This window comes from Dryas octopetala, chromosome 6 (assembly GCF_963921425.1).
Source record: "Dryas octopetala chromosome 6, drDryOcto1.1, whole genome shotgun sequence".
NCBI lineage: Eukaryota > Viridiplantae > Streptophyta > Magnoliopsida > Rosales > Rosaceae > Dryas > Dryas octopetala.
In genome coordinates, this window is record NC_141371.1 from 3,623,800 (window position 1) to 3,637,534 (window position 13,735).

A 13,735-nucleotide genomic window follows, 5' to 3' on the forward strand; every position below is an offset into this window, starting at 1 on the left:
CAATTCTTATTCCAACTTTTTAATACCAAACATGCATATAACATTGACGGTTTCTTATTTGTTATAAATAAATAAATAAATGAAATCTAAAACAGACTTACATATAAACAAATAAAATATTTGGGTCTTAAAAATTGGGATAAGAATATAAGTTCATAAGAGTTAATGTCGTTATTATTATTGCTTTCAAGTTTCAAATACAAGAATGAGTTTATTGGAAACATAATCAAATATTCAAATATATGAAGAGCTTTCAAGACTTTCAACAAAACACTACATCAATGAGAAACGCTTGCTTATCACATTTGCACTAATTGCATTACAAAGTTATTTCATTCAATAGGATGGCCATGTAAATGAGCCAATTGATAAAAGTTTTCTCATTGGACATTATAGTGGCAACCATAATCAATGGCCTTAACAACTGCTCGCTCTGTATACCAATCTCCAACAGCTATCGCAATTGTCTGCATATCTTCGATCAAACATAGCATTAGATATTTTGAAACTCTTGTTTCTGTTGTAGGAATGTGATGAGATTTGACATCGTGGTATATTTGAATTCATGGTATGTTCTTATACATACATAAGTAGATATGTGATGAGAGTTCTTGTGATTTATGGTGTATGAAAGTTTTATATGTACTGTTAGATCGCCCTCACCTTGTTTCCAATAACTGTAGAATTATTGGCCAACCATGCACCCTGCCACTCAGCTTCGCAGTGAGTATAACATGAATTTATAAACAGCCCACTTTCATTAGACTCTCAGAATTTTTTTAATGCATGCAGCATTTGCTCCCTGAATCCTGTTTATAGAAAAATAATGTCATGACAGTACAAATTTAGTTCCAACAATTTTAAGAGTTCAAACAGTTCTTCATATATGGGAGATCACCTTGCAGAAATTTCATCTGTGATGGAGAACAATTTGTAAGGTTTAATTTGCAATCGATCCAGTAGCCATGGGGATCTGCTGATGGTGTAGCTAAACTGTATTGGACCTGATTTCAAGTGGGAAAATAAATATTAATGCTTCTGTCAGTAAAGTCCTTCCACAACTTCTCAAACAAGACCCTATAAAAATGAACAATTACCTGATATGAATCATATGCTTGGTTGAGTAAAAATAGTGGGGTTTTAATTTTGTTGATCAAGTTCTGAGGGAAGAAGCACTGCAAGGAAGGACCAAATAAAAGTGGGGGTGGGGAAAGCTGTGTCAGTTTAAGAGCAAGAAGAAATGCACAACATCTCTATGTTTCCACTTATCTTCAAATCAAGAACTGCAAGAGAAAAAAAAGAAAAAGAAATGATTACCGAAGTAGGATCAAGGTGTTCAGTACAACTACGTGGCAGATTTTTCTGCAACCCCTGTGATAATCATAATAATTTTCATAAGCGAACATTCAAAACATGGTGCCAGAGATTACAGAAGAAAAAAGCCAGGAATTCAGGTGGTCACCTTGCACGAACTTATATGGATAAAATTAAGTATGCAGAAGATGTAGTGTTTATTTCATAAAGAATTTTAAGAAAAAAGGGTGTTACATATCTGCTCAAGTCAATACCTGCAAGTGTACAACACGACTAAAATACTTCCTAAGTGTGTGTCGACCAGCGATATCAACCCTACAGTTCCATACAGGATCACCAATGGAAATCTAAGTGTTAATAACAGGCTTGGGACATGTCTGCATATAGATAATGCAGGAAAGATTAAGGGCATTAAGGATACTACTTACGCATCAAGAAAAAATCCAGCATCACTGAAGCACTTCACTTTTGTAGTTGTTGGAAATAAGTCCCGGAACTGATCACAGTGCAAAATACATGCCAGACCACCAGCAGAACAACCAGCAAGAAGAGCCTGAGATACAATTGATTAATATGTTGCAAGAAGTGTCAGCAATGGGAACAAATGGGAAGATGAATAGATCTTAAGCAAGAAGAAATATTATACCTGCTTGGCATGGCACATGCCCTTTGACATCAATTCTTCCATTGCAGCCAGATATATACGCAGTCCTCTAAAGTGCAGTTGTGCTTCCTAAAAGCAGAATCACTACATTTTAGCAGCTGGACTACACATATGTATGAAAATAGTTGTGGTATGTTTTATTAATCGTAAGTCGTATAAGATGGGAAAGTATAAGGAGGTCAATTTGAAGTCCTATAGGAAACACTAAATATACTGTCCAAACAACTATATAAAGTTGTAGCAATGCTTGTGAGTTGTGAGAACAAAATTTATATCTTTATTGGTCAATTTTTGGCAGCGCAGCTATTATCAATACCACAATTTTGTGGAAATTTGTAAGTGGAAAGAACATCCTACCAACCTTATTTTCACTGTCCCCAGCAAAAGAACCACCATCACAAGCTCGAATTTTTACTCTATTCCAGTTGTAAAAATCTGCAATCAGATATATGAAAGATAAGGGTCAAGAGACTCAAGACATATAAATTAAGAATATGATCAACCTTTGACAATTTAACATTAAGTTCGAGAAGAAAACCGGGACTTTCTGTAGCATTAGGGCTTAGTATTCCACTAAATGGTATCTCTTTCTCCATGTATTTTGATGACCCAAGCCTCATATTTGAGCGGTTAACACAATCTGTGATGTTACTACACCATCCTCCTCCCTGCAACAAGATGTTTATTCATTCTAGTCAAGTTCTGAATTAAGGACACCATCAGTAAATCAAAGGACTTGAGAGGCTTGTTTGGCAATCAAGCAACTAAAAGGAAGCATACAGTCCAAAGAAAAAAACTTCTTAGATGATTATAGTACTTGTCATCTGATCATTTCAGTCACAACATGTTCGGAAATTTTTTCAAACCATCTTTAAGATATCCTAACCCAAGTGTCAATATACAAACATATAAAAGTTAAAAAGCATGCAAGTTGATATAATGCAACAACTATATATGCATAATTAATCGATGTCATTGTTTCTGATTTATCTCACAAACCTCTAAAAAAATGAGCCAATTATTTTTCCCTGATCCATGTCCACGATGCCAATGATAACCAGGTAATGATCCATCCAAGCAGACTGCAAGAGCCGAGAACACGAGTAGGTAAATTAGGGGAACAATAACAGCAGCGCCATGAAAATTAGTATGCTGATAATTCCATCAGGCAACAGAGGAGAGAATCTCACTCAGACCACTGAATTAATATTGGGAAAATTTTGATGGGAAGTTAAAAACAGAGAAAACAGAATGTCATAAACACCAATGTTTTTAGGTAAACTGTACTGCAACTATGCAAGTTACAGTAAATAAATAAATGAAGGGGGACAAAAAAAAGTGTGTTTGAGATTACCACTAACCAAATACCATTTCATTAGCAGATATATGTATGTATATATGTACACATATAGGCTACCATAGCATAATCTGTTTGCTGCACTAAGTTTTCCAGTCAACTCTCCAAAGAAAGATAAAAGAAACCGAAAAAGGTGCTATCTTTATTTTGATCAAGCAAAACACATAAATATAGGGTACCGCTCTATTAGGGTAGTGTGGGTATGGGTAAATGGGTAATGGGACAGGAATGGTATAGATTTTGATACCCGCATATAAAACGGATATGGTTATAGATTTTATATACACAGATTCAAAGAATGAAGAATAACACAGTGGCAGGTAGCTATCATAGAAGTGTAGAGTGTACCTGCTCCTTTGGCAGCAGCCCCTTGAATGAGGGTTAGTTTAACCATTAGAAAGTTATTTACAGGCTTGGACCCATTGGCCTCCAACAAAGACAGCTCTGTTTCATGAACACTGTGCTCCACAAACCCATCAACCCATTTGCTGCAAACAAGTGATATTACAATGCCAACCCACAAGTGTAGAAACACATAAACATAAAATAGACAAGATTTAGAGTGGTTTAGCAAAGAGGCCAACGTCCACTGTAGAAGCTGATAGCTATTATTCATGAAAACTCAGATATGAGATTTTCCAATATATAGAATACAATCACCAATTCAGAGAAGAGAAGCTCAAGAGCCACCAACATATTAATTACATATTACAGTTCCCAAAGAGACCTTATCACTCCCAATATTACAGCTAGCCGCCTTAGGATTAAATGACAAACAGACAAGGCAGTGACTGCCTATATTGGGCAGAGTAATTCCAATACTAGCAGAGTAATTCCAATACTCCCCCTCAAGCTGAAGCGAAGATATCAATCGAGCCAAGCTTGGATAAGATGGCTTGAAAAGGTGCTGATGGCAAACCTTTAGTGAAAACATCAGCCAATTGCTCATGGCTGCGGACGAACACAGGTTGAATAACATTGGATTGAACCTTTTCGCGAACAAAATGACAGTCCACTTCGATGTGTTTGGTTCGCTCATGAAACACCGGATTAGAAGCTATGTGCATCGCAGCTTGATTGTCACAGAACATATCAGCTGGTTGTGAGGGCTTGTACCCCAAGTCATTGAGTAAGGCCCGAAGCCAGATCAGTTCGCTTGTGGTGGATGCCATTGCTCTATATTCTGCCTCAGCGCTAGAGCGAGCAACTACACCCTGTTTTTTGCTTTTCCAAGTAACTAAATTCCCTCCAACAAAGGTGCAGAACCCGGTTGTAGACTTTCGCTCAATTGGACATCCAGCCCAATCTGCATCACTATACCCAACAATACGAATATGCTCATTTTTCTTCATCAAAATTCCTCTTCCTGGACTTCCTTTCAAATACTGAAGAATTCGGTCTACGGCCTTCATGTGATTGGTTCTTGGAGCATGCATAAATTGACTGACTTGGCTCACTGCATAAGTGATATCAGGGCGAGTAACAGTGAGGTAAATTAGCCGACCAACCAATCTTTGATATTGACCTATGTCAGTTAACAGGTCACCATCCAAATTGAGTTTGGTGCTACTATCACAAGGATTATCCACTGGCTTTACACCTAATTTCCCAGTCTCTTGTAATAAGTCTAATACATATTTTCTTTGGTTGAGATGCAAGCCTTTCTGCGAATAAGCAATCTCAATTCCAAGAAAGTATTTTAGAAGGCCCAAATCCTTAATAGCAAATTTGGTATGAAGAACAGATTTGAGATGAGTTATTTCTGCCTGGTCACTTCCTGTAACAATGAGATCATCAACATACACCAAAACAATTGTAATACCTGATGATTGTTTCTTAACAAACAATGAAGAATCAGCGCCACTTCTTTGAAACCCTGTACTTGTAAGAGTTGCGCTAAGTTTGGAATACCAGGCGCGAGGTGATTGCTTAAGCCCATAAAGGGCTTTATTCAACTTGCAGACTATGCCTTCTTGAGACTCTTGCAGATGACCAGGAGGAAGGCGCATAAAAACCTCTTCTTCTAGCTCTCCATGTAAAAAAGCGTTTTTTACATCCATTTGAAACAAAGGCCAGCTGTGATTGACAGCAACAGATATAAGAACACGAACACTGTTCATTTTGGCAACTGGAGCAAAAGTTTCCTTATAATCGACTCCATAGGTTTGGGTGAAACCCTTGGCAACAAGCCTTGCCTTGTACCTTTCAATTGATCCATCATTCTTATATTTGATTTTAAATACCCACTTGCAGCCGACTGGTCTCTTTCCCTTTGGTAACTTGACAATTTCCCAAGTATTATTTTCTTTGAGGGCTTGAAGTTCCTCCTTCATTGCATTTCTCCAAACCCCATGCAAGTTTGCTTCGTGAAAGCTAGTAGGTTCTGACATCTTTGAGATATTGCTCAAAAAAGCATAATATGATGGTGAAACCTTATCATAGCTCAAGTGGCTTTGAATTGGGTGCACTGCAGTATGATAGGTAACGTAATCATTCAACTTTGCTGGCTGTGTATGTGGTCTAGATGATCTCCGTGGGCCAGCATCCTCTGATGTGCTAGGGATGTCAGTGATAGTTAGAGATGACTCATTAACTTGTGGTGATGCATCTCGTGAGGTAGCAGAGACCATTGGAGCTTCATCATTTACTGGATTAAGAACTTCAGTTGTATCTATGATAGGAAGGGTAGCTGAATCAAGTGAGAACTCCCCCTGAAACAGATCCTTATTTTTCTGAAAATAGGGTTCTTCCTCAACAAAGGAGACATCTCTGGAGATAACCATCTTTTTCTCCTTTGGATTATAGCACTTGTACCCTTTTTGTGTGGAAGAGTATCCAAGGAATACACATCTAGCTGCTCTAGGATCAAACTTATCACGATGTGGCGCTTGAATATGAACATAACACAGGCAACCAAAAATTCGTAGATGAGCCAAATCAATCTTCCTATTTTTAAGAACTTCCATAGGAGACTTGGAGCCAAGAACACGGCTAGGTAGCCTGTTTATCAAGTATGCAGCAGTAAGAACCCCGTAAGACCAATAAAGCTTTGGGACATTCATTTGAATCATAAGAGATCGAGTTTTTTCCAAAAGATCTCGATTCTTCCTTTCTGCCACTCCGTTCTGTTGCGGAGTTCCCACACAGCTGGTCTCATGAATGATTCCATGATCAGATAAATAATGAGCAAGATTGCTATTCATGTATTCTGTCCCATTGTCAGATCGTAAGGTCTTAATGTGAGAATTAAACTGATTAATGATCATGTTGTTAAAACTCTTAAAAATTGCAACAACTTCTGATTTAGACTTCATCAAGTACAGCCAAGTAGCGCGAGACCAATCATCAACAAAAATTACAAAATATCTAAAACCATCAGCAGAGTTAAGTGGAGCCGGTCCCCATAGATCTGAATGGACTAATTCAAATGGTTTGCTAGTGGCTGACAGAGAGGAACTAAATGGAATTCGAGATTTCTTAGAAAGGTGACATACTTCACAACTGCTAGTTTCAGTATTCATGGAAGGAAAAAGATGAGATAAAACTCTACTTGAGGGATGGCCCAGTCTCTTATGCCACAAGTCGTTGGCTTCTAAGGTCTTCACTTGAAAAACCTTTGGATTATTGGGGGTTGTTTGCAGCAAATAGAGACCATTAGAATAGACGCCCTTACCAATCTTCTTCCCTGATTTCCGATCCTGAAAAACCACACAGTGAGGAGAAAAAATCACATCACAATTGAGCTCATTTGTGAGCTTTCCAACTGATAGAAGTTGTAACGGAAATGAGGGAATGTAAAGGGCTGCAGAGCTGATTTGGGAGTCAAAGAAGTTGAATTTTCCATGACCCACAATAGGAACAGAAGTGCCATTAGCGAGAGAAACAGATTGACCATTACTTGTATGGTTGAAATTATGAAGGCATTTTTTGTTATTTGTCATGTGGTCTGTAGCTCCACTATCAATCACCCAAGTGTTAGCTCTTGTAACAAGATATGCTAATGCAGTAAGAGAGGCATGAACAGTACCTGGGGCATGAGCACTAGAAGAAGCACTTGAAGGTGAGTTTTCATTCTTACTCATTTGTTGCAGCAGTTGTGTAAGTTGCCCAATTAAAGCAGATGTATTTGAAGATCCTTGTTGAGCATGAGTGTTTGAAGACACTTGATGAGCAACACTATCTGTAGCCATGTTTGATGTCCTTTCAGTAGTAGACTTAATATCCCTTCCAAACTTTGGCTTTAAGTGTGGATGAAGGATCCAACACTTGTCCTTGGAGTGCCTTGATTGGTGGCAGTAGTCGCATACAACATTAGTTCTTCGCCCTTTTACAAAGTTGTTATCTCCTTTCCTTTTATCAGCAGAAAAAGCACGAGCATCTGAGGTTCCAGAGGGAGCTTTAGAGTTCATCACCATTTTTCTGACTTCCTCTCGCTGAACCGTTGTGCAAGCATTGGAGAAGGACGGCAGCTCAGTACTCATGAGAATATGGCTTCTGAGATCTTCATATTCTGGATCAAGGCTAGCAAGTAGCTGAAATATTTTATCCTCCTCTGCTCTTTTCAGAAGGATTGTTGAATCAGTAGTGTGAGGCCTATATAGATCAAGCTCATTCCACATACTCTTTAATTTTCCAAGATGTTCAATGAAGGACTTTCCATCTTGGGAGATTCCGGCTATGTCTTTCTTTAGTTGAAAGATCCGTGCCGCATTATTTTGGTGACCATACATTTCCCTAACAGATTCCCAAAGGTGATGAGCAGAATCAGAATAGCTAAAGATTTCTGCAACTCGGGGCTCCATAGAGTTCAAAATCCATGACATAACTAGTTGGTCTTTAGCCAACCAGTCTTCATACTTTGGATTTTCAACAGCTGGCGCAAGAATCCTTCCATTGATGTGCCCAAGTTTCGATTTCCCTCCAAGAGCCAAGGTAACAGCTCTTGACCAAGGGAGGAAGTTGAGCCCATTAAGCAAAATAGAACAGAGGCGCATGTTTGAGTTAACCTCAACCTTTTCTTGTTCGTCACCCATTAGATTAAACAAGAATTGTTAAAACAAGACAGAAGTTTCAGGATTGAAATTTCTGCTCTGATACCATGTAGAAACACATAAACATAAAATAGACAAGATTTAGAGTGGTTTAGCAAAGAGGCCAACGTCCACTGTAGAAGCTGATAGCTATTATTCATGAAAACTCAGATATGAGATTTTCCAATATATAGAATACAATCACCAATTCAGAGAAGAGAAGCTCAAGAGCCACCAACATATTAATTACATATTACAGTTCCCAAAGAGACCTTATCACTCCCAATATTACAGCTAGCCGCCTTAGGATTAAATGACAAACAGACAAGGCAGTGACTGCCTATATTGGGCAGAGTAATTCCAATACTAGCAGAGTAATTCCAATAAACTTCATCATGCCTCTCCTCTCTCCTCTTCTTTCAATCTCTCTGCCACCCAAATCTTGGATACGACAACTATGAAAATGAAATTCAATTCCTAAACTGGAAAGAAATTTTATGTAAGTGAGTGCAGTGTGAATCTCACACATTATTAATAGGGTCAACGGACTGCAGTACGTTACTTAAATCATAGAGTGGTTAAATCTTTCCTATATTGTACGCAACTTGTCATAACATATCAATTTACTTGACACTACTTAATCATAATACAACTATACAAGACTTCTGAGCTGGAGTCTTCACGAATCTTTTCTATGCTTCCCACAATTGACACAATTAGGGGATCTCATTACTGCTTCTACGTTAACGTAATCCCTAGATAAAGTCCAGAGACCATCTTTTGGGATCGCACAATGAGTAATCCCAAGTCAACCAGTTCTTATGCCAACTTTTTGATATAAAATGTGGCATTATAATCTGACAGTTTCTCATCATGATTGTACCCATTACTCGATATAGCCTATAGGGGAACATTTGATTGTGGCTGCCCAGTGGATCTAAATTTTAACACCAAACCCTGTAATTTTTTGTTCTTTTGTTTGCTTTTGTGCTTGGTTGGTTGTGTTAGTTGAATTTCACATCTGAACACTAACACAACCAAATGGCTACAATGAAGAGTTGTAACCCTTTTCATAAAACTATGAATAGAATACAAACCATCAGAATTTCCTTTCATGTTTGTTACATTCTTTTCTCTGCCTCTTTAACTACTAATTTGCTAATACAAGAACGAGTTTATTGGAAACATAATCAAAGATATGAAGAGCTTTCACCAAAACACTATAATGCTAAATGCTTGCTGATCAATTTGCACTTCTCAGCATCCGTCTGTATTATTGTCTTCTATTGATTTCAATTGAACTATATAGACATTCCACTTAGCGGAAGGGAAAAAAAAAAAAGTTGACTCAAATAGGAGGAGCATGTAAATGAGCCTGTTGATTAACGTTGGAAAACCAGATTGTGGCAAGAATTATCACAAGGGTAGGGACAATCAACAGCCTTCTTCGCACCTGCTCGGTCAAAATACCAATCTCCAACAGCTAGCGCAATTGGCTGCATATAGTCAATCACACAAAACATTAGAAATTTTGTAACTCTTGTTTCTATTGTAGGCATGTGAGTTAAAATGCAAGTATGCAGCATCCACATCTCAACTACTTTACTACAACCACCATTCAGTACAACAGTCTTAACTCGTCGTTATGAGCCCCATAAGCATATCTAAAGAGATATGTGATGAGATTTCTTGAAATTTATGCTGTAAGAAAACTTAATATATTCTGTTGCATCAGGCTCACCTTGTTTCCAATAACTGGAGAATTATCAGCAAACCATGTATCCTGCCTCTCGCTTTGGCAGTGCGCAAAACATGAATTTATAAACAACCCATTTTTACTATACATTGAGAATTGTTGTACTGCATTCAGCATTTGATTCCTGAATCCTGTTTTAAAGAAAAATAAAATCATAAAAAACAGTACAATTTGTTTCTGAAACTGCTATAAATTTTCAATGAGTATAAACAGTTCTCATATATAGGGGTCACCTTGCAGAAATTGGATCTGTGCTGGAGTACATTTTGCATGGTTTAATCGGCAATTGTGCCAGTAGCCACTGGGATCGGCTGATGGTGGAGCTAAACTGGATTGGATCTGGTTTAAAGTGGTGAAATAAGAGTTAATGCATTCTTTCAGTAAAGTCCTATTGTAAATACAGAACACCAGGTAGAACCAAAAATTTAGAGCCTATAAAAATGAACAATTACCTGCCATGAATCATATGCTGCATTGAGTATAAACAGTGGGGTTTTAATGCTGGAGATCAAGTTCTGAGGGAAGAAGCACTGCAAGGAAGGAAAACATAAAATGGCGGTGGGGGAAAGCTGCGTCAGTATAAGAGTGAGCAGCAGTGCACACAACTTTTCTATGTACCCTATCTTCAAATCAAGGACTGCAAGAGAAAAAAAAAATTAAAAATGAAAAGAAGAAGAAATGATTACCGAAGTAGGATCAAGGTGGTTAGTACAAATACGTGGCAGGTTTCTTTGCACCCCCTGAGATAATCATAATAATTTCCATAAGCATACATTAAAACATGGTGCCAGAGATTACAGAAGAAATAAATCAGCAAGTCATAACTTTAGATTTCACAGAATGAGACAGAACTTGGATGGATAAAACTAATATCCAAAAATAGGGCAAATTTTAATCAAAGTATGACTTGAACTGAAATTCAAGCTTTAATACACAACTCCTGCTTCGAGAGACCACAGATTAGGAAAAATTTGAGTATGCACAAGAGGTATTGTTCTTTTCATGGATTTAAAGAAAGAAAAAAGAAAAAAGAAGAAGATGGAGGTGGGTGCACTAATCTTCAAGTCAATACCTGCAAGCCAACAACACCACTATATATATTCCGGAGTGTGCGCCCACCAGAGATATCAGCCCTACAATTCCATACAGGATCACCAATTATAATCAAAGTGTTAATAACTAGCTAGAACATGTCTGCATTATTGGAAAGAGCAAGGGCATTAAAGATAATACTTACGCATCAAGAAACAATCCAGCATCACTCAAGCACTTCACTTTTGTAGTGCTTGGAAATAATCCCTGGAACTCATCGCAGTGCAAAATAGCTGCCAGACCACCAGCAGAGCAACCAGAAAGAAGAGCCTGAAATAAGATTGGTTAATATCTTGCAAGAAGTGCCATAACATGGAAATGAGAATAGACCATGAGCAAGAAGAAATAGTAATACCTGCTTGGCGTAGCGCATGCCCTTTGACTTCAAATCTTCCATTGCAGCCAACCATATACGCTGTCCTCTAAATTGCAGTTGTGCAGCCTAAAAGAAGAATCACTACATTTTAGCATCTGGTGTGCACATATGAATGAAAATAGTTGAGGTACCATCCAGCACCACCAGATTTGTGTTTTTTCTTTGTTTGAACTGAGATTCTTATTGGATTCATTAGTTTTAAGATTAGGCCATTCTCTGTTACCTTCTTCTCTCCTACACTTCTTATAGAGTAATGTGTAACTCTATAAATATTCTAAAATAAGAATGAATAAAGAGGTCCATCTTAATTCCTATAGGGAAGCACCAATCTACTGTAGAAAGAACTAAAAAAAACTAGATCCAACAAACCTTATTTTCATTGTCTCCAGTAAAAGAAGCACCATCACAATATCGAAGCTTTACTCTATTCCAGTTGAAAAAATCTGCAGTCCCATATATGAAAGATTAGAGTCCAGACAGATATATCCAGAAAATGCAGATGCAGGCATGAGCAGAACGTGATGGGGGCCTTTGAAATTTAACATTAAGTTTGAGGAGAAACCAGGATTTTCTTCGGCTTTGTTGCTTAGTATTCCAGTAAATGGTATTGATTTTTCCATGTATGTTGATGATCCCCGCCTTGATTTTTTGCGGTAAACACAATTTCTAATGTTGTTACACCATCCTCCTCCCTGCCACAAGATGTTTGTTCAAGTCAAGTTCTGAATTAAGGAAACAGCCAATAAATCAAAGTACTTGGGAGGCTTGTTTGGCAATTTATCAACCAAAAGGTAACATGATTTAAAAAAAAAAACATTTCAGATGATTATAGAACTTGTCATCTGATCATTTCAGTCACGACATGCTTTGATGTCCCAATTTTCAGAAACCATTATTAAGATATACTTAACCCAAGTGCAATATGCAAAAAGATATAGTGCAACAACTATGCATAGTTGAATGAAGTCATTGTTTCTGATTTATTTAACAAACCTCCAAATTAATGAGCCAACTATTTGCTCCTGACCCATATCCACGATGCAAATGATACCCAGGTAATGTTCCATCCAAGCAGACTGCAACAATCAAAATAAAAAATAAATGGATTAAATGTCTCAAGTCACTATCATTAAGCAATAATGAATAAGACATGATTTACAAAATGAATTTGAAAACAATAGATTGACAAATACAATGGAAATAACATCATACGATAGGTCAGGGCAAAAGATAGATTAACATGTTTAACAACAATTACAACTGCGTCATGAAAAATAGTATGCTAATAATCCCAGCCGGCAACAGAAGACTAGAAGAGTGAATCTCACTCAGAGTCTCAGACCACTGAATTAATATTGGGGAAATTTTGGATGGGAAGGAAAAAGAACAGAGAAAACAGAATGTCAATTAATAAATAAGACTGCAATGTTTCTAGGAAAACTGTAATACAAGTTACAATAAACAAATAAACGAAGGGGGGACAAAACATTCTAGATTAAGATTACCACTAACCAAATACAATTTCATTATCAGATATCTATATGTACCCATATAGGCAACCATAGCTAATCTGTTTGCTCTAACTGTAAACAGCAAAAAGGTGCCATCTTTATCTAAATCAAGCAAAACCCAAAATGTATATTAAGAATAGAGAAGAGCAGAGTGGCAGGTAACTAATCATAGGAGTGTAGAGTGTACCTCCTCCTTTGGAACCAGCTCCTGGAATGAGGGTTAGTCCTACCATCAAAAGGTTATATCCAGCCTTGGAGTCTCCATAGCCATAGGCCTCCAACATTGAGAGCTCTGTTTCATTGAGGCTGTACTCTACAAACCCATTAACCCATTTTCTGAAAACAAGTGATATTACAATGCCAACCCAGAAGAGCTTCACCATAGCTCTCCTCTGCTCTGCTTCAATCTCTCTCTCTACCAACCAAGTCTTGGAAACTATAAATAGAGAAAATAAAAAATAAAAAAGATGTAAACTTTGGATTTGGCTAAAGGCCTAGTGACTGGCTTCAGTCACAGCAATAACATTTATGGAAGGAAATCTTCAGCTTGAGAGCTCACTATGGAAGGAGCCCAATAAATCTCAAACTCTCCAAATCACAGAGAGAGAGAGAGAGAGAGAGAGAGAGAGAGCAGA

At 37.6% G+C, this 13,735-nt stretch overlaps 1 protein-coding gene and 1 pseudogene across 2 annotated transcripts; both read right to left on the reverse strand.

Annotated features, from left to right (window-relative positions):
• Window positions 1–262: 262 nt before the first annotated feature.
• On the reverse strand, window positions 263–3,951 carry LOC147281222 (pectin acetylesterase 10-like; annotated as a pseudogene). Its single transcript, XR_015122823.1, has 12 exons — window positions 3,684–3,951; window positions 2,978–3,060; window positions 2,517–2,646; window positions 2,340–2,413; window positions 1,961–2,047; window positions 1,743–1,867; window positions 1,569–1,629; window positions 1,318–1,371; window positions 1,098–1,175; window positions 899–1,004; window positions 664–809; window positions 263–467 (listed from the first exon to the last, which is right to left on the reverse strand). The product of XR_015122823.1 is annotated as a pectin acetylesterase 10-like (transcript).
• A 5,469-nt stretch (window positions 3,952–9,420) lies between these two features.
• Window positions 9,421–13,735, reverse strand: LOC147281223 (pectin acetylesterase 10-like). The gene is made up of 12 exons (XM_086245965.1): window positions 13,288–13,735; window positions 12,583–12,665; window positions 12,152–12,281; window positions 11,959–12,032; window positions 11,569–11,655; window positions 11,359–11,483; window positions 11,194–11,254; window positions 10,808–10,861; window positions 10,574–10,651; window positions 10,355–10,460; window positions 10,107–10,252; window positions 9,421–9,861 (listed from the first exon to the last, which is right to left on the reverse strand). Exons 1-12 carry the CDS (start codon window positions 13,481–13,483, stop codon window positions 9,748–9,750), a joined length of 1,254 nt encoding a protein of 417 aa, XP_086102091.1. The 5' UTR covers window positions 13,484–13,735; the 3' UTR covers window positions 9,421–9,747.

Coding starts and splice junctions, on each gene's coding strand:
- LOC147281223 (XM_086245965.1), bottom strand. CDS start 13,483: ATGGTGAAGCTCTTCTGGGTTGGCATTGTAATATCACTTGTTTTCAGA. Junction 11,484..11,568: donor GCATGCGCTACGCCAAGCAG/GTATTACTATTT, acceptor ATCTTATTTCAG/GCTCTTCTTTCTGGTTGCTC. Junction 10,652..10,807: donor ACCACCTTGATCCTACTTCG/GTAATCATTTCT, acceptor CCTTCCTTGCAG/TGCTTCTTCCCTCAGAACTT.